Source organism: Dermacentor albipictus, chromosome 9, assembly GCF_038994185.2.
Source record: "Dermacentor albipictus isolate Rhodes 1998 colony chromosome 9, USDA_Dalb.pri_finalv2, whole genome shotgun sequence".
Taxonomy (NCBI): domain Eukaryota; kingdom Metazoa; phylum Arthropoda; class Arachnida; order Ixodida; family Ixodidae; genus Dermacentor; species Dermacentor albipictus.
This window is the reverse complement of record NC_091829.1, coordinates 102,939,992-102,967,867: the sequence shown is the minus strand read 5'-3', so window position 1 is coordinate 102,967,867 and position 27,876 is coordinate 102,939,992. Positions and strand designations below refer to the sequence as shown.

General features: G+C 45.7%; 1 protein-coding gene across 2 annotated transcripts in view; it reads left to right on the top strand.

Moving 5' to 3' along the window:
• The window catches only part of LOC135896813 (phospholipid-transporting ATPase ABCA3-like), a 335,034-nt gene that overhangs the window by 120,057 nt on the left and 187,101 nt on the right, over positions 1–27,876 (top strand). For both annotated transcript variants that reach the window (XM_070525172.1, XM_070525173.1), the window contains exons 6-10: positions 3,680–3,917; positions 18,804–18,995; positions 19,958–20,145; positions 22,043–22,171; positions 27,028–27,145. In XM_070525172.1, coding sequence (XP_070381273.1) covers positions 3,680–3,917; positions 18,804–18,995; positions 19,958–20,145; positions 22,043–22,171; positions 27,028–27,145 — 865 coding nt within the window. The remainder of the gene's footprint in view (positions 1–3,679; positions 3,918–18,803; positions 18,996–19,957; positions 20,146–22,042; positions 22,172–27,027; positions 27,146–27,876) is intronic.

Below are 27,876 nucleotides of genomic sequence, written 5' to 3'. Positions count from 1 at the left end.
GATCTCAGGGTCCGACTCGAATCGTAGTAGATACTTCAAGCGTGCCCATGGGAGCTGTGCTTCAGCAACTCATCGAATTAGAGTGGCCTCAGGTGTGAGTTTTCTCGCGAAATCTTTAACCTGCCGAGATAAGCTACAGAATCTTCGGCCGCGAGACTCTCGCCATCTGCGCCACCACCCAACACTTCCGACACTCTTTAGAAGGTCAAAAGTTTTATGTTCTGAGGGATCACAAGATCGTCTACGTGCTTCGAACTCATTCCTCGAAGTACGTCGCTTGGGAGCTTCGTCAATTAGCCACGTATCCATTACAACCAACGCATGGTACATTAAGGGGCCTGGAAATGATGCTCCTGGAGGAATCTCCCGAATAGCTGCCATAAGCTCTTGCCATATTCTTGGAGAGCTTCGTGAAGGCGCACCTCTCCAACAATGCCGGAATCCCGCAGACGATATGACAACTAATGCATGGCCATGACTGTTTGACGGTGATGCAGCGAAGATGATGGCATGTGAACATAATGAGGACAGTGGAATGACGACGGGTGTGTGATGACAATGTGCTGATGGTGATTCTATCATGAAACCTGTATGACTAGGATGGTGTGAGGACGACGGCACGACGAGAGTCGGATGACGAAGCTGGAGTGACCGTGATGGCGGCGTGGCCATGAAGGCATTAGGACGACAGTATGACAATGGAGGCACGATAACGGCTGCGTGACCACGAGGGCATGACAAGGGAGGCATAATTGCCAGTGAAGGTCGAAATAAAATGAAGATAGGCGTGAATGGAACGGGGAAGGCGCTATTATGACCACTGCATGACGACAATGAAATTACGCTACTGAAGTGATGACAATGATAAAGCGACCACGTGACCACGACGGCATGATGAAGATTGCGTGATGACGATGGCGTGATTGCAACGGCATGACAAGAGACGGAAGGCAAAGTTGGAACGACGACGATGGCATTATCACGGCCATAGGCCCAAGCAAATGTACAACTTGGACCATTGGGTCGGAGTAAAAGGCGTGACGACGGCACCATGAAGAGTGTCAGTTCACGAAGTTGGAATGGCGACGATTGAGCGGCCATGACCGCATCGCTATGGCGCTGTGATAACGAATGCATGGGGTGTGTATGACGAGGATAGTAGGAGGACGGTGGTATGACGTGTGTCGGATGACAAAGCTAGAATGACGGCGATTCAACGACCACGAAGTCATCATTACTACGAGCCCATACCGAATGACTCCGCTATTAGGTAACTTGTACTGGTGTGTCGGGAGAGAAGGAGTGACAAGGACGGGGCCATGAGAGCAACTTATCACGAAGCTACTAACCACAACGGAAAGGCCACAACGCATCTTGACCAGCAGCACATACCTAGTGGTTCAAGCAGATAGACAACTTTGTCAGCTGGGTTCGCGTAAGAGGTTTGATAGATAGGGTCAAAACGCCTGAAGTAGGCAAATAATGCTATTCGCTTTAAATGCAGCGTCGCAGTGCAGCTTAGCTGCCTGCTCGCTCCCCCTCCCCTCCCCCCGCCACCCATAGAAGCCTACAGTGGCTGAAAATACATGAAATAAAGCAGTGTAATGCATGCTTAGAAATGCATAGTTAATAACCAGAACAAGAAGCAGTATTCTGTACGAAAATGTTGCAAAAGTAGCATCGTGCTCATATACGTATATACTTATTTCCTATTAGTTTATTATTAAATACCGCTATTCTCGAAAAGAAATATTACAAGTGCAAGCAGGTATTCACGTATGCTGGCGTTTATTAGAAAGATAGGACATGCACAGACAAAACAATCCCTAAAATAAAACATGTCTGCGCCATATTATGCTATATGGAAGGTCAAAATCATTTCCGGCGAGTAGATATTAGCAAAGGCTTGAAGATGAGGATTTTGTTCTCTTGTCACTAAGGGAAAAAAACTACTGTAGTACTGGGTGTGGAAATGATGTTTTGTAAATGTGTGCGAATATTTGTTTATTCGGTGAGTAATGTTTGTTAGGACTTACTCGTGTTTAATTCTTGGTCAAGAGCAGGTGAATGAATTCGGAAATCATATCTTTTTCATACCAAAGGCATGGTTTGCTCAGCATCGGTACAATAGGTAAATCGTTTGGTGTTTTTGACAAAGACGATGTTCTCTAATAAAGCCAAATAAAAAACTTGGCATATCCCGGCTGGTCCATGAATCCTTGCGCTCTTTCGAAGGCCTTAGCTTACGCTACTCACATGCCTGCATGTTCTTCTAGTCAAAGCGTGGTACATTTCAATGACAAGTCCTACACGATGGCCAACGCCTGTGGCTTATTCCTTGACTCCTTATGCCAAAAGTTCTGGCAGCTCTGCCTGCCAGTTATGTTGTTATACCTGGAACTTTCGGCAGAAATCAGGCCAGTAGTGTTTGTTTTGTTTTACTGTTATACGTAGCCGTTTCGCCAACACATCTGAAAGAGACACGTGACAGAGGGCGCCACACAGCAGAAACTGCCAGAACAGCCGACCATTTCGGCAAGCAGTTCCGTCAGATACCGGCCATTTCGCCTGTCGTGCTGGAAACTACAGTCCTATGCCTAAAGAAATTCACATGTATTAAACACCCGTCTAAAGGCTACCACAGGACTTCATTATAGTGTTCTACAACCTACCAAATGGGCCACATTTGGAGGATGCTCAATCGCTATCCTTATGTTATTTGCTAGGGAGAAAAACATGGGGATAGCCAGAACTGTGGAAAGAGTAGAAATGTTTCGCTGACTTTTTCGTTTCGGTTTTGTCCGTACTAGATTAAAACCAGCTTAAAGTATTTCAATTGGCCCAGCAACTACGTTATTGTAGCACACCTTTCTTTCAGGCAATATACACCAGCAAGTAGCCACTGTTACTAAATGAAATATCTTCGCATTCTCAGGGCGAAAGAGTTCAAATTATAAGAATAAATTTCTAGGTCTGGTAATTCCGTGTGGCTTGTCCTCGCGCGGTGTTTATAAAGGTTGTTAAAAACCCTCGGATACCTATAAGGCCTGTTATCATAAAATGATGGGAATGTAAGGATGGTCACCCAGATTCGTCGGCTAACGGCATCGAATTCACATCCCTCACTCCACAAAATAAGGCAGTATTTCTTTGCCAGGGGCCGAGGGTTGAAATTGTTCCGGCCAATTAGTTACAGCTAGAATCGTGCGCCAGGTGAAAATTTTTGTGCTTGCATCTATATCCAAAGGAAAACACTTCTTGATTGTGGTTCCTGAGTAAAACGTTTGCATGCGTTTTTTACGTTGTACGCTTCGGCGAAGGCTGAGCATTGAACAATTCAGCTCGCAGTTTGATTTATATTGCTTAAGCATCGCTATCATATCATTATTACAGTCTTCACTCATCTACTCATGAGACATTCACTGAATTTCAACTTTCCTGAAGCACCGAAGCGCTTATAAGTCTTTTTTTGGGGCGACCAGTATCAATATTATTTGTTGCTGCTGCATCTTTTCTTTAGTCTTGGTTTTTATTCATGCGCCCTTTAAAAGTATTAAAATTTTTAGATAGTGCATAGATTGGACGGAACGAAATGTACAGGAAAGAGCCCCAAATAGAGAATTCTAACCACATGAAGCGCTTCATTGGGATCCTTATTGGTCGCAGTTTTCTTTTCCAGGAACACCAGTGTGTAATGGGGTTAACTGGCGCCGAATTCTTCTGGGGCCACTTCCTCACGGCTTTCATTATTGGCCTTATCGAGAGTTTCTTTTCCATCTCAATTATGTTTCTGGTACCATACGGAGGACAGACGTACGCCGAAGGAATGAACCTGGGTCTGGTGATCATATCGTTCATCATGTTTCAGATTCAATACAGCATGCTTATTATACTCATCACTTGGGTGTTCCCGAAAGGTGAGCGCAATTTCAGTGCCGTCGTGAGCTGCGACTATCAAAGCGTGCCGGTATTTATGATCGCCGAATATGGCAGTGATTAAAATTTGTGAGGCACTGCCGCTAATTTCCTTTGCAAAGATTCTGTAGTTGTTCACGCTAGTTTCGCGCTAGATGAATTGTGATTTTCATTGTTTCCCAATTCATTGGAATGACAAAAAGCACTAAAGATTCCGGCGTAATTTTTCTATCAGATTATGCTTATAGTGCGGCAGCATACGGCGTAGGAAAGGAAATTCACGTTCAGGCTATAAAGGCCCAACCACACGCGGTGAATCGGGCGCGCCTGGCTACGCGTCACGCGTCTGCCTGGCCGTGCGCGCCTGTCCTAAGCGTCTCGAGAGGGCAGAAGCGCAGGAATCGCGCGCGTCAAGGAGGTCTTGATCATGGGCGTCATTTTGAGCGTACGCGACAGAAGTGGATGCTTGTGCACCAACGTCACGTGGGCGGCATGTACACTTCAGGCGGTTCGGGAAGGTTGTTGAAGTTTCAGAATCGTACGGAGACGTCGGGAGTAGCTGCTGGTTTCGTGTCGCTAGAGCACAAAGGCTATGGAGGCGATCAACAACGAAGCGCTGATCGCCTGCGTTGAGGCTCGACCTGCGCTTTGGTGGCAGGCGAAACACAAGTGCCACAAGACTTATGCCCAACGCAACAGGTGAGTGCTCGGAATTTTGTACGGGCGTCATACAAGAGGAGTTTCAATCGCGATCCAGCCCGATAAGGACCGGAATTTGTGATCACAATTGCCTGTACTGCGCAATCTGCGTAGAACTGATCGTGATCAAGAAATTTGATCGCGCTCGATCGCGGTTGAAAGCCTGCGTGGAACCGGTATATGCTTCCTCTCTCATCAGCCGACTCGCAGATGTCGAAAACTCGTTTCATCTGTGCAGATGATGTTATCACAGCGCTGCTGAAGTGATGGAAGTCCTTGCGGAATAAATTTCGGCGCCCTGGAAGACGCTTCAGAAATAAAAGAGCCGCGCCGTGCCAGACGACGTTCAGGACGACGTCATCTGGCTGTTCTTCAACCAGATGATGTTGCTGCGCTACACAATGGAGAACAGACCTTAAGTGATTTTGAAGTTTCCATCTTATCCTACGTGTTGAAAATGAAACAAGGGATTCTTGTGCTTTCCCTTTACCAACGTCGACCGGCGATGCCATATGTTTGTATTATAGGTGGCAGTGCGCCGAATTTATGGGGATCGACTCAAAACTGTGCTTACACAAGTAAATCGACGCGCAGTATGCATTATATTCAGCTTGGTCTAATTCGCGATAAAAGATTTGTGTGGCATCGCTGCTCTGACTATTGCATATTTCGTTAAATGTGATGCGGTAAGGGGACACATAGGCAGTACAAGGATTGCTTTGTGTATTTATTTATTTAGGGACCCACAGAGCTAGTTTGGCATTGCATTGGAGAGCAAAGAAAGCAGAAATACAGGTACAAAGTTACAAGTAAAACAGCACATAAAAACTAGACAAAAAGCATAAGGAAGAAGTACAGAGAATATCACATACAATCTAGCAAGATGAATAAAACGGACTTGCGTGATGCACACACTAAAACAAAACACAAAAGAGGAAAGTAGTTTCCTTTGATTCTGTGCACTAATCTTAGAAGGCAGCATGCAAATCAATACGTAGTATTTAACCGAGTATTGGATGTTGCTATATTCACGTGTGCCTTGGGCACTGCAATGAACAGCTTTAATTTTGCATTTTGTTGCTTCCCAGCAGCCTGCAAATCTGTGCTTTGTCACAGACCCTCAAATTTTACCTAGCTTGCTCAAGGATTCATTCAATGCCATCATGCTGTAGTAGTACCATAGTACTGATGACATTGTCAGCTGTATATTTGATAATGCTTGTTTTTGTGTCTTCTCAGCAGTCTCCTTAGCTAATTATCAGCCTGTGGTTATTCTGCAGATTCTAAGTGCTGTGGTTACTGGTTTAAGCGAAGCTTTCACGATGTTTGTGGAGAACGCTGTTCCTGCTAAGCAAAATTTCGAAGGAAAGACTAGATGATGCAGTTAAGCACATTTTCACTGTGCAAAAAATAACTATTGAAATTTTACATGCGAGAACCGCGATCTAGTTACATTATTATATTCGCTATTTGCACTATGTCCGGTACTGGTCACTCGTGCAAGACAGCAGCCAGTAGTCAGCTTAGATGACAATGGTTCAACGACTGCATTAATATCGGTATGAGGCATTCAGTAAGCTATTTTGCCAGAGAGTACCAGCAGTGGTGGGAAAGTCCAGATAGGAGGGAAAACAAGGTTAGCTATAAGAAGCATTCTGGAAGGGTTTGCTCGCTAAGATCAGCTTTACTGGGCCAAAAAACTCTTTACAAGGCAAGCTTGAGTATACGTAACTTCCTAAATACAAACAACTAATGCACTGACTACTACGTACACAGCTTCACACTGTGTTTAGACATACATTCAGGTAAGAAAAACAGTTTAAAATGAGATGAAGAATGAAAACAAATGAAAGGAAAATAAAGTTACAAGCCAAGAATGTTTCAAGTAGTAAAACTGGAACAGAAGAGAGCCTTATGTTAACCAATACCTAACAATACTACTACTCTATGTGTAGAAAGTGCAAGCATAGGTCTTTCAACATGAAATTTATTAAGCGGTATTACTGATTAAATGTAGTGGAATGATCGCTGCTAATTATTTCAAAACTGAAACATTCCAAATATCATGCACTGTTTTGAGTAGAAGTTGTCACTGGGTTTTAGGCATGCAGATCTCATAAGAACTGCTTAAATGCATCAGAAGCAATATCAGAAAAAGATACAAAAGCTGCACTTAAGCGCACGCAGAAACTGTTCATTCTGGTTGTGTAGGCAAGCCACATTTGTCCCTACAAAACTGACTCATAGCTTCGGCGTTCTCTAATAAAATCACACATTAAAACAAATTTGGACGGATTTGAGCCTTCATATATTTTTGCATTCAGACTGGCACATTATTTACACATTGACAATATGTGCAAACCTTATTACGCTCACATGCAGGATGTCCGCCAACCTTCCACCAGTGCCCCCATCGAGTGAGGAGGGAAGTGCGGCAGACATCTTAGCGAAAAATGTGCCAGTTTTCCGATCTGGCGACACTTGAAGTGCCATCAGCGTCAAGTGAAGAGCCACAAGCGCCAGCATCGACTCTGTCTTCGGCGTCGCATGAGTCTGTGGAGTCTCAGGACATTCTGGCAACTCTTGAATCCCCGATGTTTCAAGAAGTTCTAGTTCCTGAGGCTTCTGAGGCATACCATAGCTGGCCGCAGTCACAAGCATCGCTGGCAGTCGCATCGCTGGCACGCAGTCGCAGGCTGGATACGTTGGGAAGCATTGCTTCTGAAGCGAAATCAAGAGGAAGGAAAAGGAAAAAGAAAGAGGAGCGTCAGATAACCTTAGAGGAATTAGGCAAAGTTTCAAGTGCAATCAAAAGATGCAAACCACAGGACGACCTCAAGCTTTTGCCGTGTCTCTGCTAAACACATGAGAGAGGTCAGTGAGGATAAGCTTCTCGATATGAAAATTAAATTGATGCAAGTAGTAAAGTAATTCAAAGGTTAATGTTTTTAATATGTACTTTTTGTATAATGAAGCCAAGAGACAATGAAACAAAAGGGAATCCTTGATGAATTCATTTACCTTATATTGAAATGGAGAAATAAGGAGGGAAATGAAAGTAAACGAAAAGTTAACTTCCCATTGATGGGAGACGAACCCACATCCTTTAAATTATGCTTACATTGCTTTACCAGTAGAGCTGCAGCAATGGCTATCCCTCTGGAAACTTTCTTGAGCCTGTATGTGCATGTACTAGATCTCACCCTGGTAGTGTTAGCCGGTGTTACTCGTGCAAGAACACTCCAAGAGTCTAATCTAGTACACATAAACATTCTAGGAAATTGATGGTGGAATAGCCTCCCGCTAAATTGGTTTTGAGTTTAGCTCCCACCAGTGGCAAGTTATATTTTCTCCACTTTCATTTCCCTTCTCCTTGTGCTGTCGACATTACAAATAAAACGACAGTTATTGTCCTTTGTGCTTTACTACGTTTCCTTGTCTGTTGTTGTCATATCAAAGCCCCTCAGCTCTTCTTTTTTGCTCATTTTACGTTGTGTTGTATCCATAATTTTGTGCGGTATTATTCAAGAATTTCATAAAGTTCATATCTGTGGGCCTGGTTGGTTGGCCATTGCTGCTGTAGATATGTGTGAACATGTTTTAGCAACCCACCTACGATAAAGAAACAAGCACTAACTTGCAACTAAAGGTTTTTTGTTCCAAGAGAGATGTCTATAGCTTTCATCTGTCTTTACTCATTCAGCCTGTCTTGCAGCAATAAACCTTTTTGGATTTACCACCTGTGCATGTAGAGTTTGTGCATGCATCTAGAGATGCCTGTACATGCCTGTAAATAAAAAGAAATGTAATGGACCTTCAACCAGTCCCTCATTGAAAATTTCGCTTATATGCTGCAAGTTGTAAAGGCTGTCGGGGCGTTCTAGTAGTGCTAGCATTTTTCAAATTGTTTTATTAATATTAGAAGAGGTAGCAAAAAGCAAAAAGTCTTGCCACCACATAGTCAAGAGGCGAGGTTCAATGCCAACATAGACAACCTCTACCTCTACCACAACTATAATCCACAAGCCACATTCCTTGCCTTTTTTTGTGTTGCGTGGCTCGGTCCCAGGGTTGGTGTCGCATGTTCTGCACTGGATGTTTGGCCAAAGTGTTTCTACGTAATCAGTGACATTGAAGGCAGTGCGCGAATGAGACATTTATACGTATGACCCTGCTTCTCTGGCAGGAAGCAGGGCTACCTGACGGGAGCCGTGAACAGCATGTGAGCTTTAAAAAAAATTCTTAAGCAGAACAAAATTTAACGGATTTCTGTGGCTGTCATGCTATTCTGCAGTTGTTTAATACTTTGCAGACACGATTGCCACAATATGACTTAATACCACTGCAGAGTCTAGCCGCCTCAATCCCCACACAGTAAGCCAAGGCAACGTCTTTTCTGTCTTGCCCGGATGCCAAGTAGCTTGAATGCAAGTTGAAAAAGACTTAGTACCCATGTCTCAATTGTTTGCTTATTAATTATGATGTCATGACTTTTCTTGACAATGATCTCGATGGCAGTGGGGGCCCTTTTTGGGTGACATACGATCAAAATTCATTTGTGTGGGTTAGCTACTACCTTTGTTTATACTACATGTCCAAGTATTCCTCAGTACATGTTTCACAGGTTGCGCAAGGTCAAAGGCACTGAGGTAGCATTTGTCCGACCCCATTCGATGGCAGGTTTTTTTTTAAGTTAGCCATAACTGCTACACTGGTGATTCACAACGTTGAAACTTTGTTTCTGTGATCATGTGATCATTTTTTCTGGTATTTTATTTCACGCGCATTGTCAGTACCTTCATTGCTATTTCTCGTTTCGTATCAGCATTGTGCGTCCCATTTTTATTTGATTGTGAGTTCAACAATATTTAGTTGGGTATAATGAACTAGATTATGTATTAGTATTTCTTGTGCACACACATTGTCAGTCGTTTCATAATTTTTTTTAGCTTCAGTGTTTTGTGACCCCATCCTGATTTGGCTGCCAAAAGGCGGCGGGAAGTATTATGTAAATAATATAAAATAAGTTATACATTAAATGACAAAGAAACGGTGTTCTTCTGTATTCCTGCAATCGCACATTATTACTCTAGGGGCAACTATCCTTTACAAACCTCAATGCTAAAGCAATTGTTTGTCCAGGCTCCAGGGGTTTCTCCAGGGGTTTCTCGACAAAGCTCAAGAGCTTGTAAAAGAGCTGTGGCCTCTTGCGAAAGAACTTGTAAAAAAATTCGTGGTCATCGTGACGTATCCGTTGCATCTGTAAAATTTGTGCATTATTAGCTGGCAGAAAGACCGTGCCCTGCCCTCATACACGCGCAGGTACCGGGACCTGTACACTTTTCACTGACACACACGCTTAGCCACTAGCCATGATTAACTTTACTCCCTGCTTTCTTTATGCTTGAATACAAACCTTGTGTCGGCAAAACAGGAGAGCCAGTCAACGGTATGTTAAAGAAAAATCGTGCAGCCACTGCCAAGAAACTTCTGAAATTAGTTGCACAGCATTTAAACCTGCCAGGTCACAATTTTATTACATTCCACTTCATATTGTACAGTCACACTTCTCAGAGAGCAAATATAGGAAATTGTATCTCTTCCACAAGCTTCATATATGACAACCAACACGTGTAAAAAAGGTGTTCTTGAATCTATGTGCTATATAATGGCACAAATATAACTAGCAGTCCTTAACTTCTTGTAGGGGTGTGCTAATACCGAAAAGCAGATTTAGAATCAGATATCGAATGAAATGAAGAAAAAATGAGCTGGATATCAAACAAAATATCGAATAGCAAAAAATGTATTACAAAACTTAATCCTTACAAATTTTGTGCAAGAGGGCGCTACACAAGATCTGTATAAACAGTATAGCCTACTGTTAATAATGACGGAAGCTCCAAATTAGCATTACAGATCGTCTGTTAAATAGAATCAAGTGCTTCTTCCCATCTGAGGCTGAAGAATTAGTGACGGTATGTTGTACTGCATACACGGGTTAGACAGATGGCTGTTCAAATGTGAAGTGTCGTCACCACATATCCAATATACGATCTCTGTGCTTCCGGCGGCTAATCAGCCCGATGTTCGCCCATGCTTTCGTGTTTTCCAAACTACAACCTGCTCTTGTCGTTCCCTCTGTTCGCGTACGTCACGCTATTGTTTCGATCGGTGCTGTCAACCTGGACGAACCTTGTACCGACGACGCGATGCCGTTCTGCGAATTCGGCGTTCGCGCGCTGCGAGTACAATCCCCGCATTGCTACTTTAACCCTTTCACTTATGTCTCCTATATGCGCGCACTTAAACACGCTAAGTAATTGCTCTCCCGACGAAGATAAGTCCCCATGTCCAAGCACTGGCTACTAGTTCTACCACTGTAGATCATCGAAAGGAAAGTAGCTACTCACAGCCGTAAAGTGCTTCTTCTTTGCTCAGTTGAAAGACTGGCCGGACCCTCCAACATCGCCGCAGACGTTTTCTGCTCTCCCGCCTCCTTTGAAAGAGCAGCCGCAGCAAAAGCTTCTTTCTCATGTGGTACATTGCGGGAAGAGAACGCTGATGCCGGCGAAGCAAGCGGCTCAGCAAAAGCTCGACAGCAACGTCGTGTGTGGTCGCGCGCAGATGTCAGCTGCAGTCGTGGGCAAGCAGATGCTATCGCGCGTGATGTTAATCGTTGGTGTAGCTTTTCATGTCATAATGATGTGTAGATAAAAATTGCGTGCATTTATCAATTTACAAACAATGTACTAGCTCTAACGTTGATAAATTAAATAAACATGGCAGGCCATAATGCAATTAACCATAAATTTTTCTTAAAGCCAAAGATTAACGTTTCCGCCATCGCTGGTCTGTCAGCCCTGTGCTACGCGCAGCGAAGCGCGCACGTGTGCGCGTATCGTGTTGCTGGCCGCCCATGCCTTCATCACCAGCGTACGTGCACGCAGACGCGTAGGCTTACGTGTACGCATATCCCGTGCTGCGTGTGGTTGCGCCTTAATGCCACTGGCCGTGGCGAACGCTTGGATGGCTGTGCGTCTAATTCCTGACTGCTCAGTACTCCGTCAACGTTATCCTAGAAGGTGGAATGGCTATTGGAAAGGACCATGCAAAACCACAGCACATTCAATGTCTACGCAAATCTTTAACGCGACAGCATTAGGGAGCTCGTGTCGCAGAAAAGCCGGTGTAGTCAGCGTCGGTGGCGTAGGCCGTGAGCGATAAAAGGCGGAAGGCAATTCATAAATAGAAACTTGCAAGATGCGCTGGGTGGGAATCAAGCCAGGGTCTCCAGAGTGTGAGATGGAAACGCTACCCTCAGCCATGAGTTCGATGTTTCAAAGCGGGATAACATCGCCTCTAGCGAATGCGGTGTTGCCTTGGAAACGTGCCGTAGAAAGTTATACTGCGGAGTATATTGGTAATTATGAGCATGTAAATTACAGAAGTCGCAGTTAAACGCGTAGCGAAGTACGTTTCAGCTACAATTCTTCGGTGCTTGGCGCAAACTCAGGGCCATCTTGCGGCAAACACAGAAGACCCCCTCCTCGCTATGTACGGCGCTGCCCCGACAGGTGGCGCGCCACTAGCCCGCTTCTCTCCTTCGTCTCGTTGGAGCGCATTGGGGCCAATACCCTTGCATTTAATAAGTTTTGTCGCTTGTCCCATTCCAACTTCCAGCGTGCGTCACTCGAACCCTCGTGTTTAGGCGACGTGGCTCCTCTTTCCTCTCACAGCGCGATTCCCAGGTGCAGCGTACAATGCGGGACGCCTCTCACGTGATCGCTCTGCCGTAGCCCGTCTGGTGCGAAGGGGTCCCCTGCGATGTGTGCCGCGCTGCTGGCGAGGAGTCATGCGTCTCCCAAGCGAGATCGAGGACGATCCCATCGAGGTGTCAGCCCCATGATCACGTCCGCCTTCATGGCGCGTCGCGGCCCGGCTGTCCGTGCCGATCACGACGTTTCGCTCGCGTATATCGTTTCTCCCTCCGAGACACCAAGTTCTTTGGTTCCTTCTGCTTGCTCAGGCGCACGTTTCGTATTTGTGTGAATCAAGAGCATGCCGAGCGAATGAGTGGGCGGTGCGAGCGAGGTGTGATAACGTTATCGCGTTCCACCCTTGAAGGCGAAGCTTAAGCGTCCTTCAAGTTTTATGCGAAGCATATTACGAGGGCTCAACCCAGCTCCTCAGGCGCGGCGGTGACCATGAAATCACGTGACACCGTGACGTCACGACAGAGGAGAAGTGGCTTTGGCTCAACTCTTGCAAGACGGGCTGGGTGGGAATCGAACCAGGGTCTCCGGAGTGTGGGACGGAGACGCTACCACTGAGCCACGAGTACAACGCTTCAAAGCGGTACAAAAGCGCCTCTAGTGAATGCGGTGTTGCCTTAGAAACGCGCTGTTTCTAAGGCGTGCGTCTCTTGCTCAGGCGCACATTTCGTTGCCGCGCCGAACGCTGCTTTGCTCGACGCTCACCGCGTCCAATGCGGGGCGCGTAGTCGCTGCCCTGTAGCCCATTGTCTTACACCCCTTGGCGGGTCGACGGGAACGCTGTCGCGTTCCACTCTTGAAGGCGAAGAAGTAATGCATGAGTTGTTTCTTCGTCTAGCCGAACCAAATATAGCCAAGCAACAGCAGTTCACCAGGCTAAACAGTGGTTCAACAACTAAAATAAAGGCTAGTATGCTTCGCATCCTGGGCTTAACCTTACCTAAGCCACAGCCATTTTTTTTTTTTACTATTACATCTCCAGTTATATACGCTTACATCTAAGCCTCATTCGCAACTTTGCAGCGCCTCGTCATATAACCGTCACGGCAGTGGCGTTCATCATGAAACTGTGTTTCATGATGAAACACAGTTTCAGGACAGTTTCACCACCGTCGACGTTGACCGAAGCTCTTATTCGACAGTTCAATCTTGCGTACGTTGCGTTCGTAAGATCGCTACGTTCTGCAAAGTGCGCAGGTGCAGAAGGGAACACGGACGGTACGTGATCCTTACGCGGCCGCCGCGTACGCACGCATACGATTCTTGCGTGCGTACGTGGGGAGCCTAGCGTGCTACTCTCGCGATTCTCGTTTGTTTGGGAGGGCTCGAGAACAACGGCGTCTATAGTTCGACCGATGGTTCGATGCAGTGGCGGACGCGGCCGACCTGCTTCGACGCGCACAGCGTCTAAGGACGCTCGCCCGCTTACGTACGTAGGCATTTCCCAGTACTAAAAGCCCTAACATGACAAGCGCTGCTACGTTCCGCAAAGCGCTTGCGTGCTGCGTACGTATCGTGATGGCGTAGTCCTAAAGCTGTCTAATGTCACCGGTGTTGCGGTTCTGAGGAACCCGGTACGTCGAGTGTAGTCAAGGCACACGGTATATACCTGCAAGGTTCATTTCACCCGAAGCTTGTGCGCCCGTTTTTTCTTGCCACAATCGGGGATAGAAATGGCAAAAGTAATCGGGCACACAAATGTGTACACTACAACTGAGTGCCGTAAAAGAGTGCCGGCACAGATAGATTTCGAACACTCACAACAAACTGCATTGGGAGCAAAACATGAACCGGCACTTGACCATAGTAGTGTATAGGTGCTTGTGCAGGGTGAACGTCGATAACGATTTTATTTCTGTTTGTTCGCGTGGAAGAGAAATAAACGTGAATCACTGTAACCCGAAAGGTGGGTCACCCGAGTACACCGCTTGTCTGATCGATGTTCGGTTGACGCCTTCAGTGCGTACTAACAAACCTCAGGTGGTCGAAGTAACTGCGGCGTCCCTCATAATCAGATCTTTGGTTTGGACCTAAAAGCTGCAGAATTTGCATTTCATCGTTCAATACCGCTTCAGTAGAATGAGGTTAAGAATTGACTTCAATAAACCAAGAGAACACACTGGCTTCCGAAAAAGATATTCTACAATGAATCACGCCCATATCATAAATCAGATAATTGAGAAAGTCGTGGAGCGCAATACACACCTTCACAGGGCTCTCACAAATAATGAAAGGGCATCTGATTCAGTAGGGATATAAGCAGTCATGGAGGTATTTCTTAATCAAGGAGGCCAGGAGACATATGTGAATATATTTGGAATTAAATTTCTTCAAGCATTTTGCAGTTAGCTCGCATATGCACAAGAAAAGTAGGACACTACATGCAAGGAATGGGGTCAGGTAACATTGCACAACAACCTCTCCAATTGTATTCACTGCATCCTTATATGTATTAAAGCTGTTAGACTGGGAAGACAGAAATAAGAATCAGTGGTACATAATTAACAACTTTGGGTTCGCAGATGATATTATTCCTGTTCAGCAACACAGGGGTGAATTCAAAGAAGTACTTAGGAGCTTAACCGAGAAAATGTGAGAGTATCGTTGAAAATTAAATTTCGAGTATAACTGGAAATGAAAATTCAGAAGACAAAATGAAGTATTATATAGCCTGGCAAGTCAACAACAGTTCATTATTGTCAATCGTCCTCCGAGTATGTGCAAGTCGATTACTCACTGGGGACACTGATTATGAGAAGGAAATTAAGAGAAGAATAAAAGACTAGTTGGAGTGCACACGGCAGGCATTAACAAATGGTGACTGGGAGTTTACTATTGTCGTAGAATATATTGGCATAAAATTATCGCGTTCTTGTGGAGGTAATATATGGGGCAATAAGACGTTTGAAACGGCGTTAAGGACAGCACAAAGAGCAATGGAACGATAAATTCCAGGCATAACGTTAAGAGACAAGATAGTGGTGTAGATCACGGAGTAAACGACGTTAGGCGATGCTGAAATTGCCATTAAAGGAGAGAAAATGGAACTGGGCAGGCCCCGTAATGCTTAAGGCAGATAACCGTGGACCATTAAAGTTAGGGAACGTCAAGGGAAGTGAAGTCGAGGGTGGCAGTAAAGTATTTGTGGTGATGAAATTATCAAATCTGCGGGCACAAGTTGGAATCGGCTAGCTCAACATTGGGTTATTTGGAAATCAGTACGAGGGTGTCTCGCTCTGCAGTGGACACAAAAACAGGCTGACGATGATGACGATGACCGGTCTCAAGGAGCGCCACCTAAACATACAGGGCATACGGAGAAGTAGAATAACAAGGACCCACACGCATGGTGACCATTAACCGAAAAGTTGTACAGTAGGAGAAAAAAGAAAACACGTGATCCAACTGTGGTTGCTCTACCCTATGACAGCGCCAACCTGTCTTACTCACAGGCAGGTGTGGGAACTTGGTAAAAGTAATTGTTCTGGTCCTTACGTGAAGTGAGTGACAATCATTTGTCTATTGCGAGTGCCTGCCTACCCTCGTGATTGGCGTATCGACACTGCCATCACAACACACGAGGTGATCAAAATTAGATTTTCCAGTTTTCCTTTAGGACTAGGCGCTGAGAGATGCATGAAGTCCAACTTTCCATGTGGCCAGGGGGACAAAAGCTGCGACGATAATTATCGTTGCCAGCCGGCGGAAAAAGTAAGATTGAATAAAGAACTTTGTGGTAGCTGCGGTAAGCGGGCCTGTTTGTATTGAATAGTTAGAGGCAGCCGTCTTTCCACACAACTCCACTTGCCAGAATTCTTGTAGCATGCTTGTGTTGCAAGACAGCCAGTTGGATGTTCTCATTTCTGTTTGCATGATTACGCATGCAAGACAGTGAGAATCGGCGCAAAGCTTCTCCCTGACCTGTCGCGGCTGTTGCGTGCGGCGTTTAGTCTGACAATGGGGTGGATGCATAGGTAACGATGACATCTGTTCTTTTTTCACTCTCGGCTGGCGAAGTGAAGGAACTACTGCTCGATGTGGCTTGGACACTATGAATGTGCTAAGGGCTATAATGGAAGATAAGTTCTTGGCATGTTTTTGTACGACATGACATCGTACCACAATTTTGGCACCATGTTAGATTCACAGTCATCTACAATACTGCGTACGCCATAGCGGCATCTCTTGAAATACAATAAAAATGACCAACTCTTTGAAGATGGGGTAAGCGAAGTTTGTCCTGCATGCACCTGACCTTCGCCGGGGTTAAGTAATCCACAGGTAACGGTGCCGGATGGCTTTGGCCTCCCGCTCCCTCATCTGGGGAACTTCTCTTTTTTCTCGGATTTCCTAAGCTCGGGCCGCTCTAACGGCTCGATCGTCGCGCCCACGGCGAGCCCTTTCACGTGCGATTTCTCGTCGCCACTCGTCGAGGGATGCCTGTTTCTCCGGGGAACGCAGTATGGCGATCACATCCGCTTCCTGAGATTAAAATGAACGGAAATGAAGCCAGTGGGGGAGGAGGGCAGCGCGCGTGAAACCATTTCCTGTCCTTTCCCTCCACGGCGGAAGCAAAAAGGCTCTGATTGGTGGCGCGCGTGGCGTGAGTGCGCAACCAATCAAACCGCCCTATTGTACGCGCTTTCTCGCTAGTGCTCTGCTATGGGAGCAAGTTTTTTTTTTTTTGCCTGACTACACTACCACTGAAACTTGTGAGCCAATACGAGCTTCGCTTGAACAACCACTTTGAGACCCACTGTGCTGACATGGCTGCTTCGGCCCGGACGAGTTGTTCCACGGAAAAAAAAATAGACGCGGTACTTGCAATGACTGCGACGAATGGCAAGACTTTGTTAGCTGCACGCGGCTTGCCACTTACAGAGTCCCCTTCAAAGTAGGCCAACCTTCACAAACATGTTTCAGTGTTTCCGCACAACAGGATCATACCACCATTATAAATATACTAGAAAAAAGATCGATGAAGTCCTCAAAATAGGCGTTTTCTCGTACGGGACGCTGGTGCCAGAACTCGGCATCCGACAGGTTGCCGACGAGTGCGGGTGCAGATTCGGAACAGTTGCAAATGTGATGACAAAGCATAGGTTCCATCTACACCTTGTTTGCCTTCACCAGGATTTAAGTGTGGTATATCTTGAAAAGCGGGTTGACTTCTACAATTTGGGTCTGATCAAAATTTATGATGAAATGGAGTTCTTACAAAAGAGTAATCTGGTCAGAGGAGTTTCGGTTTTGCCGGAATGGCATTATGAGTGTTCACAACGCCCATTATCGGTAACAAAATATAACATATTGTGGCGGCGGCAACGGAATCGCCAGGTTCGCCGGAGTGTGAATGTGCGGTGCGCCATACTCAGGGGCAGGGATACTGGACCTTAGTTTTTTCAGGACCACCTCAGAGGAAAGAAGCACATGCAAGAAATACAAAGTGTTGTCAACAGTGTTGTCTTCAGTCTCCCCCTGAATGACCTGAGCCAAGTATGTTTCCAACATTAAAGGCACCATCACACTTCACCACCTCTGAAAATTTCCAACGGCAGTGGATCTGACGGGCAGGAGCGATGTTTGAGTGTGTAGCATTCGATATGCATATTGAGCAGAATCATTGCCGCTGCACTTGCCCCTCTGGGCAGGCTTTGATTGCAAAGGCGGGGCAATGTGAAACACAGTATTGGACGAGCAGTTGAAAGCACATTGACCATCCGGTCATTTCCTTTGAATTCAATGACTGATTTCTTGGTCACTTGAAGTAGCTTCTCATTGTTTTTGAATAAATAACCTTTTGCTACTATTAAAGAATTTTAAAAAAGGGATGCTTTCAAAACGTCGTTCAGGCACAGCGTGAGATCGAGTCAGTACAGTTGCATCTGGAAAATAATAGTATATTTGACTTGGCTTGATTGAGTGCGAGGTAAGCACAAGATTAAAGATTCTTAAAGCAATTCGTTGTCCATGCGGTATGCGGCGAATGTGACCCATTGTTATATTGAACCCGCGGTGCCCTTATAATAATGACGAGTTCATCACTGACGTGTATGGTTTCTGAAGTCTGGAATACAGTTTAACTGTGCAGTCATACCAATAGTGCACTGTCAAATTTTCTTTCTTGGCAGTTTGCGCATGTGGGCTGAAATGAAGTTCTACATCCTACGTATGTGTGTTAAACTAATGTATTTTACTGAAATTATCTCATGTTACGAAGCTGCATTTGAGAAACTTTTCATAGTTTGATGCCGTGGTATAGAAAATTTTGTTTGCGCTTGTACAGACGTTGTTATAAAGTTTAAAGTTTGCGTTCAGGACATTTTTATTCAAGGAGGGACTTGCATATTTGTAGTGTAACCATTGGCCTCGCGCTAATAGAAGTACGACAATTACTCATTGCATTGTTTACAGGTTGGGTGGCGTTAATCGTCGCTATTCTGATAGCATTCGTGGCTCCATCAAAGATCTCAGACGTGACGTGGTTTGTGTCATTGCCCAAGTATTTCATGTACTCAAAAATGGACAAGATTCTCGCATCTCTTCTGCCGACCAGTGCCCTTTACTCTTTACTGAGGATTGTCTCCATCGCCCGAGACTATGAAGGTTTGTACAGCCTCAGTTATATGCTGTGAAAGTATTCGCAAAACGTTATCGGTGAACCATTGGTTTCAATCTTCCTCCTAGTGCAAAAGCCTCAGCACTGGCATTTTGATGACATGCACTCTGATTTACTTTTAACTTTACTTTAGATTTACAATCTTTATACTTTACATTCTATACTCTGAGTCGCGGCTCCCTTTATAACGCTTCAGGAATTGATGGTGTTTGTAAATAATAAATAAATGACAAACTGAGCGAGGAATTAACGGAGTTGTTAAAAACAAAAAAGTTCGCAACAAACCTTCCTGTCCATAAGTTGGAAAAAATTTTCCATTTCCGCTTATTTAAATAAAAGCTCCCGAGCTAAAGCTTCTTTCTAAATGACCTGCCGCGGTGGCTTAGCGGCTGTGGGGTTGCGTTGCTAAGCAGCATGTCGCGGGATCGAATCCCGGCTGGGGTGGCCGCATTTCGATGGGGGAGAAATGCAATAGCACCGGTGTCCCCTGCTATGGGAGCGCGTTAAAGATCCTCTGGAGGTGAAAATACAATCCTGAGTTCAGAACTACGGTGTCCCTCCTAATTAAATACTGTTTTTGGTATGTAAAACCCCAGAATTCCATTCAGTTCTTCCTACATGAAGTTAGTAGTCGTATACGAATAATGAAAGTTTCGAGTGCCTGTGGAATAGTTTTCACTATTTGATTCATATTCGATTCGATAATTTATTATTCGAAGCGCCCGCATATTCGCTCCTCCGTTCGAATGAGAGAAGCAACAAGTCTGTCGTAAAGTGACAGAGGCGGATATACGTCCTAACACATGTTACAGTGCTCTTGAGCAGTGTAGAGAGAACAGTGCACTTAAAAAATAAAACCCCGCAAACAGCAGAGGGATGCATAAAGCATGAAACATTACCTGCGCGTCTGCATAGTTTGAAAAATCGCTAATTATTTTTAAAACTTTAGATATTGCAGGAGGCTCATCATCGTTCCTCGTGACCAGGGGAGTACTCGGCAAAGATAATGTCACGATTGGGGAACTTTGGGCATTCATGGTTGTCTCCGATGTTGTCATGGCGTTCTTGGCATGGTACCTCTCGAAAGTTCTTCCCTGGAGCACTGATAATCGACAAAGCCCGATGTTCTGCCTTATGGTACAGATCATTGCGTACTTTGACAATCATTTTAACGCACATCAAGATTCATTTCATTTTCTTTGAACAAATATGCGAAACTGTATCTAAGGCGACACAGCGAGGAAGCTGGAACGCAAAGTTTGTTTCGGAACCTGACAACATATTATCTTTGAGGCGAGGATGCTGCCGCAGCGTCTTTCTGTTTTCAAATTACGTTCTGCGTTCAATAGATTACAATCTAAACTCAGTGACAATTACAAGCAAATGACACGCAGTCGTTCGCTTCAGATCGCTTCCAAAGCCGAGAAGAGCCATTCAAGTGAAAACTATGGGTAAACTTAGTTCCAGTGAATTTCCATGGGGAACATATTGTGATTATTGGCTGCTGGGGATATGTTGCTTGGCGGACGTGTAGACGTGCCTTAAGTGCTTATATTTAAGACATATCTGCAAGGCTTGTGGAAGTGCGGTAAGGTTGAAAAGGAAGGCTAAGCCCGATCCCTCGTGTTTTCAATACGTCCTGAATATCCCCGTTTCAATTTTTGACTCACGAAGCCAGCGACGCATATTTAGGAACATGTGACTAATGCTGCCGCGTTGACATGACTACAGACCCTGCCGTCTGCCCACCATTGAAAACGTCCATTAAATATTGCTGCAAAGTAAATTGAGGTGCCCGCTATTAATTAGGCTCCTAAGGTAAGGCTTTACTTAGTGCTCCTTTAGAAACGACCCAATTCCATTGGCTTCCAACAGCATTACACGTACTGATGTGAAACAATTATGAATGTATTAATTAGGTTCCAATTAATGCGACCGGGTGGCAGGGAGATTGCAGGAGAAGGTCATAGTACGGAGAGACGAAAAGAAAGGGGGTTAACTGAGGTGCCCAATTTTTATTAGTCATATCATAAGAAGTCAACAAACACTGTTAGCAAGCACAACATAGGGGAAATTACTTGTGCTTAGTTAATTAAACAAAGAAACGGTAAATAAATAGAAATGAAAGCGAATGAAAAAACCACTTGCCGCAGGTGGGGAACGATTCCACAACCTTTGCATCCACAACCATGCGACAACCATGCGACGGTTGTGGGACCCTTCCCCACCTGCGGCAAGTTGCTTTTTCATCCACTTTCGTTTCCATAAATTTATCATTTCTTCATTTCGTTTATTAAGCACATGTAATTTCCCCTAAGTTGTCTTTGGTGTCAGTGCTTGTTGGCTTCTTATGATAGCTTGGAGAGAGTGTCAGAGAAAAATGAGGAAAATTGTTCGACAAGTTTAATATGGGCGTATTGGTTTCTAGAAACACAGAAGCAGGACACAGCTCGGAATTAGATTGCACACAATTCACCGCAGGTAATTTCACCTCGGTCAACTCTAATAATTGCACAATTAGAATTGTCTGAAAAGTTTTGGCGAGACACCATGAGAAGAAAGGTCGTTTCGTTGTTATTCGAAAACAGGTTGCTTTGAATTATTCGGCCTCCTACCAGTGCCCTATTTTTCGCGCTTGACTTACGAAACGTTTTCACACATTAGAATTTCACCAGACTGCGGCACTAGTCCCCTATAGGACGACAGTGACGCTGGCACCCTGTCTTGCAGAGAAAGCAACTTGCGCTGTGCCTGGTCCGGTCACACTTTTGACGATTTAACGAGCGCCCCTGAGGGTTGCGGCCTTTGGGCCACTGATCGACGTCAACATGTTTAGCCACTATAACAGCTTATTGAACACTTTTACCGCAGTGATTTGCTCTTTTGGATCATTCGTTCAAAAACTTGCGAACCCACGGTGGCCGAACTAAATTTAGCCGATTGTCTTTCTTTATATAATCTTCCATGTGGGTTACATTTATTTCTATTCGAAGTCGCATGAGCTATGTGTCTGTCGTGTGCTTCACGTTCACAGCCCAGCTATTGGAAAAGCGAAGGCGCTGTAGCCACAACCGAAAAAATGACGGTCAAGCAAGACGCCCAGCGATTTGAGGAAATGCCGCCTGGCAACAAGGCTGTAATCGCCACCGACAATCTGACCAAGGTAGGACATGAGTGGTGCAGGAGAAAGATTTCTTTCCAAGCAGGCTCGCAGTTTGTGATCTGCGCGCATTTGTCGTGAAAACGCTCCTGCTCAGCGGAGACGTTGAGACTGACCCTGGGTCGCCACCCGAAGACCCCGAAAAACGGCACACTGAATTACTTAGTCTCAACAACTCTTAAAGCGACATCTGACGCCCGTAATACCGTGGTTATTGATCTTCTTGGTGACTTAAAAAATCAAGACGTGCTTGCCGACACTGCCTTCGACCTAAGAGCTAGAATTACTGCAGTGGAATCGTCTGTTGTATCGTTTCGAGGCGTTCCTACCTCAGGAGACATCCAAAATCTAGTCTGGTAGGCAGTTTCAAAGGCTGTTTCGGATGTGCTTACAAGCGCAGTCTCCGAGGCAGAGGCAAAGGCGGTTTCGACAACGGTCTCGGAGACTGCTGCGGCCGCAGTATCCGAACAGGTCTCTGTGGAAGCTTCCGCTGCTGTTTCGGAAGCGGTGCAAATCGAAAACGTGGCGCTGAATTCCCACCTTGACGATATCGAGGACAGATCGAGGCGTGATAACCTGCTATTCTACGGGGTCTCATTCCCCACGGAAGCAAGGCGACAGTCCAAAGCCCACGTATGTGATCTGTTGTCGCGGTATTTTGGCATGGATCTAAGGGACCATGCAGACTGTCGAGCGCACAAATTGGGATCCTTCGTAGCAAGTAGAACCCTTCTAATAAATGGTAAAATTTCGTCCTTGAAGGTCAAAGAGAGCGTCCCTTCACAAGAAAGCTTAAACTAAGGAATGCTAGTGTCTATTTACGCGTAGACGTCTGTAGGGCTACACGTCAACCAAGAAAAGAATGCATACGCCATAGCTAGCGGCCATACATGTTGCCTTACCGCTAAGAGGCTTATAATTACCAAGTGACCTATGCGTACTGCCTCACCGCCGAACGTTTTTCCGAACTGCACTTGCCAGTGCACGAACACCTGAGACCACCCATAACTACCGAAATGAATGTGTGCATGACAGCAGCCCCATGACTGTATATAACTCTCGTCCGCATTCTTCATAACTATCTGAGGTTCAACCGAAAGGAAACAAAACATCTATGTTCTTTACAAATACCCGTAGTATGTTAAAGAAGTGTGCGGCACTAGGTCCATGATTGATTCTTGCTCAGCCGGCGTTGTTATTTTCGCAGAAACTTAGCTATCGGCTGCGGTGAAAGACAGGTACATATTCGATTGCGAAAAGGCTTACAACACGCACAGATATATTCGTGATGTTCATTCGGGTGGTGGAGTTTAGATTGCTATTAGGAATGCACCAGTACCTCACACCATTCCAGTCGCTTCATGCTTGGAGGTTAATTGTATCCGGGTGATTACGTCTAGTGGTGAAACGGTCTTGTCCACTTGTTATCGACCCACATCTGCTCGTTCTTTCGGTAGTGAGCTTCACGATGTAATTAGCCACATAATTATGAGGTAGCCTAACATGCCATTATTTGTTTTGGGGGTATGCCGACTTTCATGTTTTATGGGCCAGTCATTCGATAACTGTTGAGCACAGCACGGCAGACTACTGAATTTTCACATCTTTGTCATGAATTTAACCTCACACAGCTTGTTCATATGCCTTACACGTCTTAGCCCAACAGTTGCGAACAACCTTGTTGTTAAAACCGCACCTGATCTTGCCTCGCCACAAACATAATTGCCGGGGGTAAGCAATCACGCGATAACTTTAATTGACTCTGTGGGCGCATGTTTTATTTAGGAAAACTTACAAAATTATTCTAAACTACTTCAAAGCTCACTTTGATTCCATGACAAATGAGCTGTTCTTTTTTGCAAAAACACTTCGCTAACTTTGCTGAACGAGATGTTGATACCTAGAATATGTATACAAGCCCAAGATACCATATTTAATCGATTGTTAAGTAACAAAAAAGAGAGTCCTTCAAACCTTCCCTAACCTTGGTTCAAAATACTGCCGTAGTCGAAAGCGGTTAAACCAAGTTTGTGGAGCAATAGCATGATTTTACTTGATTTGGCAAAGGACGCAGACGCTGTTCGGCGCCATCATCAACTACCGCTTTACAATTGTACTACCAGACAACACACAGACGCTACTCGGCACGGCAGCAGCAGGGAGCGAATGGACCTCCATGATGCGTATCGCTTCAACGCGAATTAAGCGTCGAAACCACAGCGCATACGAAGCTACCAGCACTCGGCGCACTTTGTACACATCGCAGGTCGCATTGAAGATGAATCCCGCGTGAGCGCTCACTTTATACACATCGCAGATCACTTTCAAGATATGGGCGCTACGCAGCGTACGTAGCTGCCGCGGTTGTGGCCGGCTAAGTCCCAGTTTGACCTTGGCTGAGCTTGACGGTCAGGTTTACGGAGCCAGCGTTTTCTTGGTTTATACCTGGAGTAGTAAAGCAGTCGCTCTAATAACTCTTTAAAGCGACTGCCCAGCAACAAGAAGCGGCTGTTTTGATGCGTAGTGTTCACAACACATGCGCTTCGGTAGTCTGGGGCCGAATCTTATAACGGTTCGGTTGGGGAACCGTTCCTTTGGCCTCACCTGATTGGCCAAAATTTTAATTACGTCACAGGTCGTCAGAGGCAGTGGGGCGGTATCGCAATTTTCGAATACGTCACGCATCTGTCAATCATCTTCCAAGCGAACCGGTTGTAGGAACCGGTGAAGGGGTAGTCCGCTTCGGGTTCCGTTGCTGTGGCTTGGCTGTTGGCTTGTGACCCTGGCCGCGCGCGCCGGTCGCGCGCCCCCGGAGACAAGCGGGCGTCGCGCGCGCGTGCGTTGGTTGCTTCGGAAGCTATTACTTGCCTTCGTCGTCTGCTTGGCGTTGCTCTTTCGGTGTCGACCACGGCTGGAAATACGATACGCTTACGAAGAAGTGACGAATAATGAGTGGTACCGCCCTTGCTGGCTTTCTAAGTAGACCTTTTGCAGGCTACGCTATCAAATGGAGGAGACTCGGGTGCAAGCGTACGAGTGGCCATTCCACGCAGAGGGAGGAATATTGCGCGCTGGGGTTCATTGCGACCGGCCTGCAGCTCCCAGAGCTCAGTCGGACGCGAAGTATTCGTCGGAATTGCCTAGATATCTGCTGCCGACATTGTCCACAAAGTTGCTCTCGCAATTACTGTGCTGGCCGGTTGAAGGGCTGGGTCAGCTTTCCCGTGACCTCAGCTTGAAAGTCAGTGCCAAGGAGATATTTGCATGGTGAGATCGAATTGCCAATGCTATCGCCAGTGTGAATAGCTCGCAGATCGCCGTTCAGCAGTCAGAAGGGTTCAACCTAGGCTGGTTCAGCGCTTCTTTCGTTCGTCTGATAAAACTATACAGACAGGACGGGAAGGTATTGTGGAGCTCTCTTATTTGGCTGCCCCGTTTTTCTCTAGCTCGGCAGTGCCATACTTTGTTTCTCAATTTCACGGCACAGCGCGCACCGTCAGCCCCACACTCTTCGATTTGACTACGCGCAGGCAATGCAGGGCCCGTGTATCCTAATGTTCGATTTAAGTTCCATTGCTTCTATCACGCGACGCGCCGTGGGGCCGATCGCATCGATAGCGGCAGCGCGGCGGAGAGCAAGTCCTGTCTGAGCCGATGACGAAGGGCGAAAAAAGAAGGAAAATTGATATAGTCGGCTCGTAAAGGTGTCCCTAAGAACCAGTTCACGGCTTTGTCGCGCTAGGTACTTGAGAAGTGCTGGCAGTGAGTTCCTGTTGCATGCATCGTGCGAGCTCCTGGTAGCAGACGACATAGCGCTACGCTCTGCCAACTCATTTACGCTTACGATACCAACTGTGGGCTGAGAATGAAAAAGAATGACATTAATAAATTACTTCTGCATTGCGTAAACGCCCGGCACCACAAGTTTATACTTCAAAACTTGTCGTATAATATTTCATTTATATTTGACATTTATTTAGCAAGCAGAAACATTCTGCAATTCCTCGATTAGCTCGTCATATAATGACGTACACTTCAGAGGTGGCACCCTCTCATCTATTGGTCGCGTACTCCCCTTCTTCCACCGCCGGCTTGGGAGTGGCACATCTAGTGACGTAAGCGGCAAAGTGAACGGTTCGTATTCCGAACCGTTATAAGATTCGGCCCCTGAGTACCGCCGCATTGATATCGATTACAACAAGGCAATTTCATAGGTCAAAAAAACATTCTTCGATAGAGCACTGCCTTTGTTACTGCGGTCTAACCCACGAAAGGTTTGAAGCGTTTTTAACGGTACTAAAAGCAAGGCACATTCAACTAACCCTCTGCAATGCCCCTGTTCCTTCCAATCAGTGCAGCACTGCTTACAATAACACACTTGCGTCGTTTTCCCAGTAGATGGTACATCACGGACCACTGGCATTGAAAAAGAGTACAGGCAACTTTGTCTCAGCGCCAAAAGCTTACAATCAAGTCAATAGTGCTCTTTATCCGCCTCGCCAAGTAGTCCGGCAGCGTATGGCAGACCTTTTGGTTGCTCGGAATAAACGCTGAATTGACGCTGCTTCCACGTGAGATGGTCTTCCGTTTTCTCAGACGGGGAAGGAAGAAGCCTGAAATTAAGCAAACCTTCACACTCAAAGGTGTGTTCCGTCTTATTTAACTGTTGCTAACAAGATATTCATATTTCTCTTCCCCAGCCTAAACTAGCATGGATTAAAACGCAAGACTACTTTGAGAATCGCTGTCAGCAGTGCACGCTTTGCCTTCGTAGCTTTCCTTTCATAGCCACAGAAAGTTGTCTGCGAGTTTAGTATGAAGAAATTGAAGCTTTCGTTTCGTTGCTGCCCTTTCAACAGGTTTATGGTTACAAGCCAGCACTGAATGGCGTTAATTTGAAAGTGTACGAGACGAGAATCACAGTGCTTCTTGGCCACAACGGAGCTGGCAAGACTACATTGATGAGCATCCTGACAGGTAAGCAGTGGAACTCACCCTAGTAGCACAGAAATAAGAAAAGCTGAAATAAATTACTATCGACAACACTGACCATAGGCGTAAAATGAAGTAGTTCAATGCGCACGCCCCCCCCCCCCCCCCGAAAAAGAAAAGGAAGCCTGCTCCGCAACCCGCTTGGTGCATCTGCGTGGCATAGAAATTCTCTCGCTTGTCATTGCAGTGCCACCTTCAGTCGTATCAAATCGATAACTTCTGCTTCCTTTCTCATTGCTTCTCTATAACATTCACGCTAGGGTTCATTTATTAACTCATTTGTATGTAGCGTCCCAAATACCGGATGTCTCTGCCGCTACCGGATGCACCAAGTCAAAGGATATCCATGCAACTTAATTAGCCTGCGTGGCTTTATGGCACCTTCCATGAATTTGTCCGAATCTGCGATTCCACATGCATGCTCGTTCATCATATTGTCCCGCCAGTCATGCGACTCATTGGGTTTTCCGTCTCGTTGGACACTCGGCCTCGTTGGACATTCATGCTTTGAATGCAATTTCAGGACTCGAAAATTAGGCCGCGAGAGCTTTGAGCAGGTATAAATTCAGGGCGATCACTGGAAGTGGCCGTTGGTGTCACCTTGTCCAACAACTGAAGGGTAGCTTCTTCGTGACGTCACCGCACTGGCTCTTGGTAAAGCATACAGCGAAGATGCGTCTCCTCGCGACGTCTCCTAACAGCTCGGCAGCTGCGGC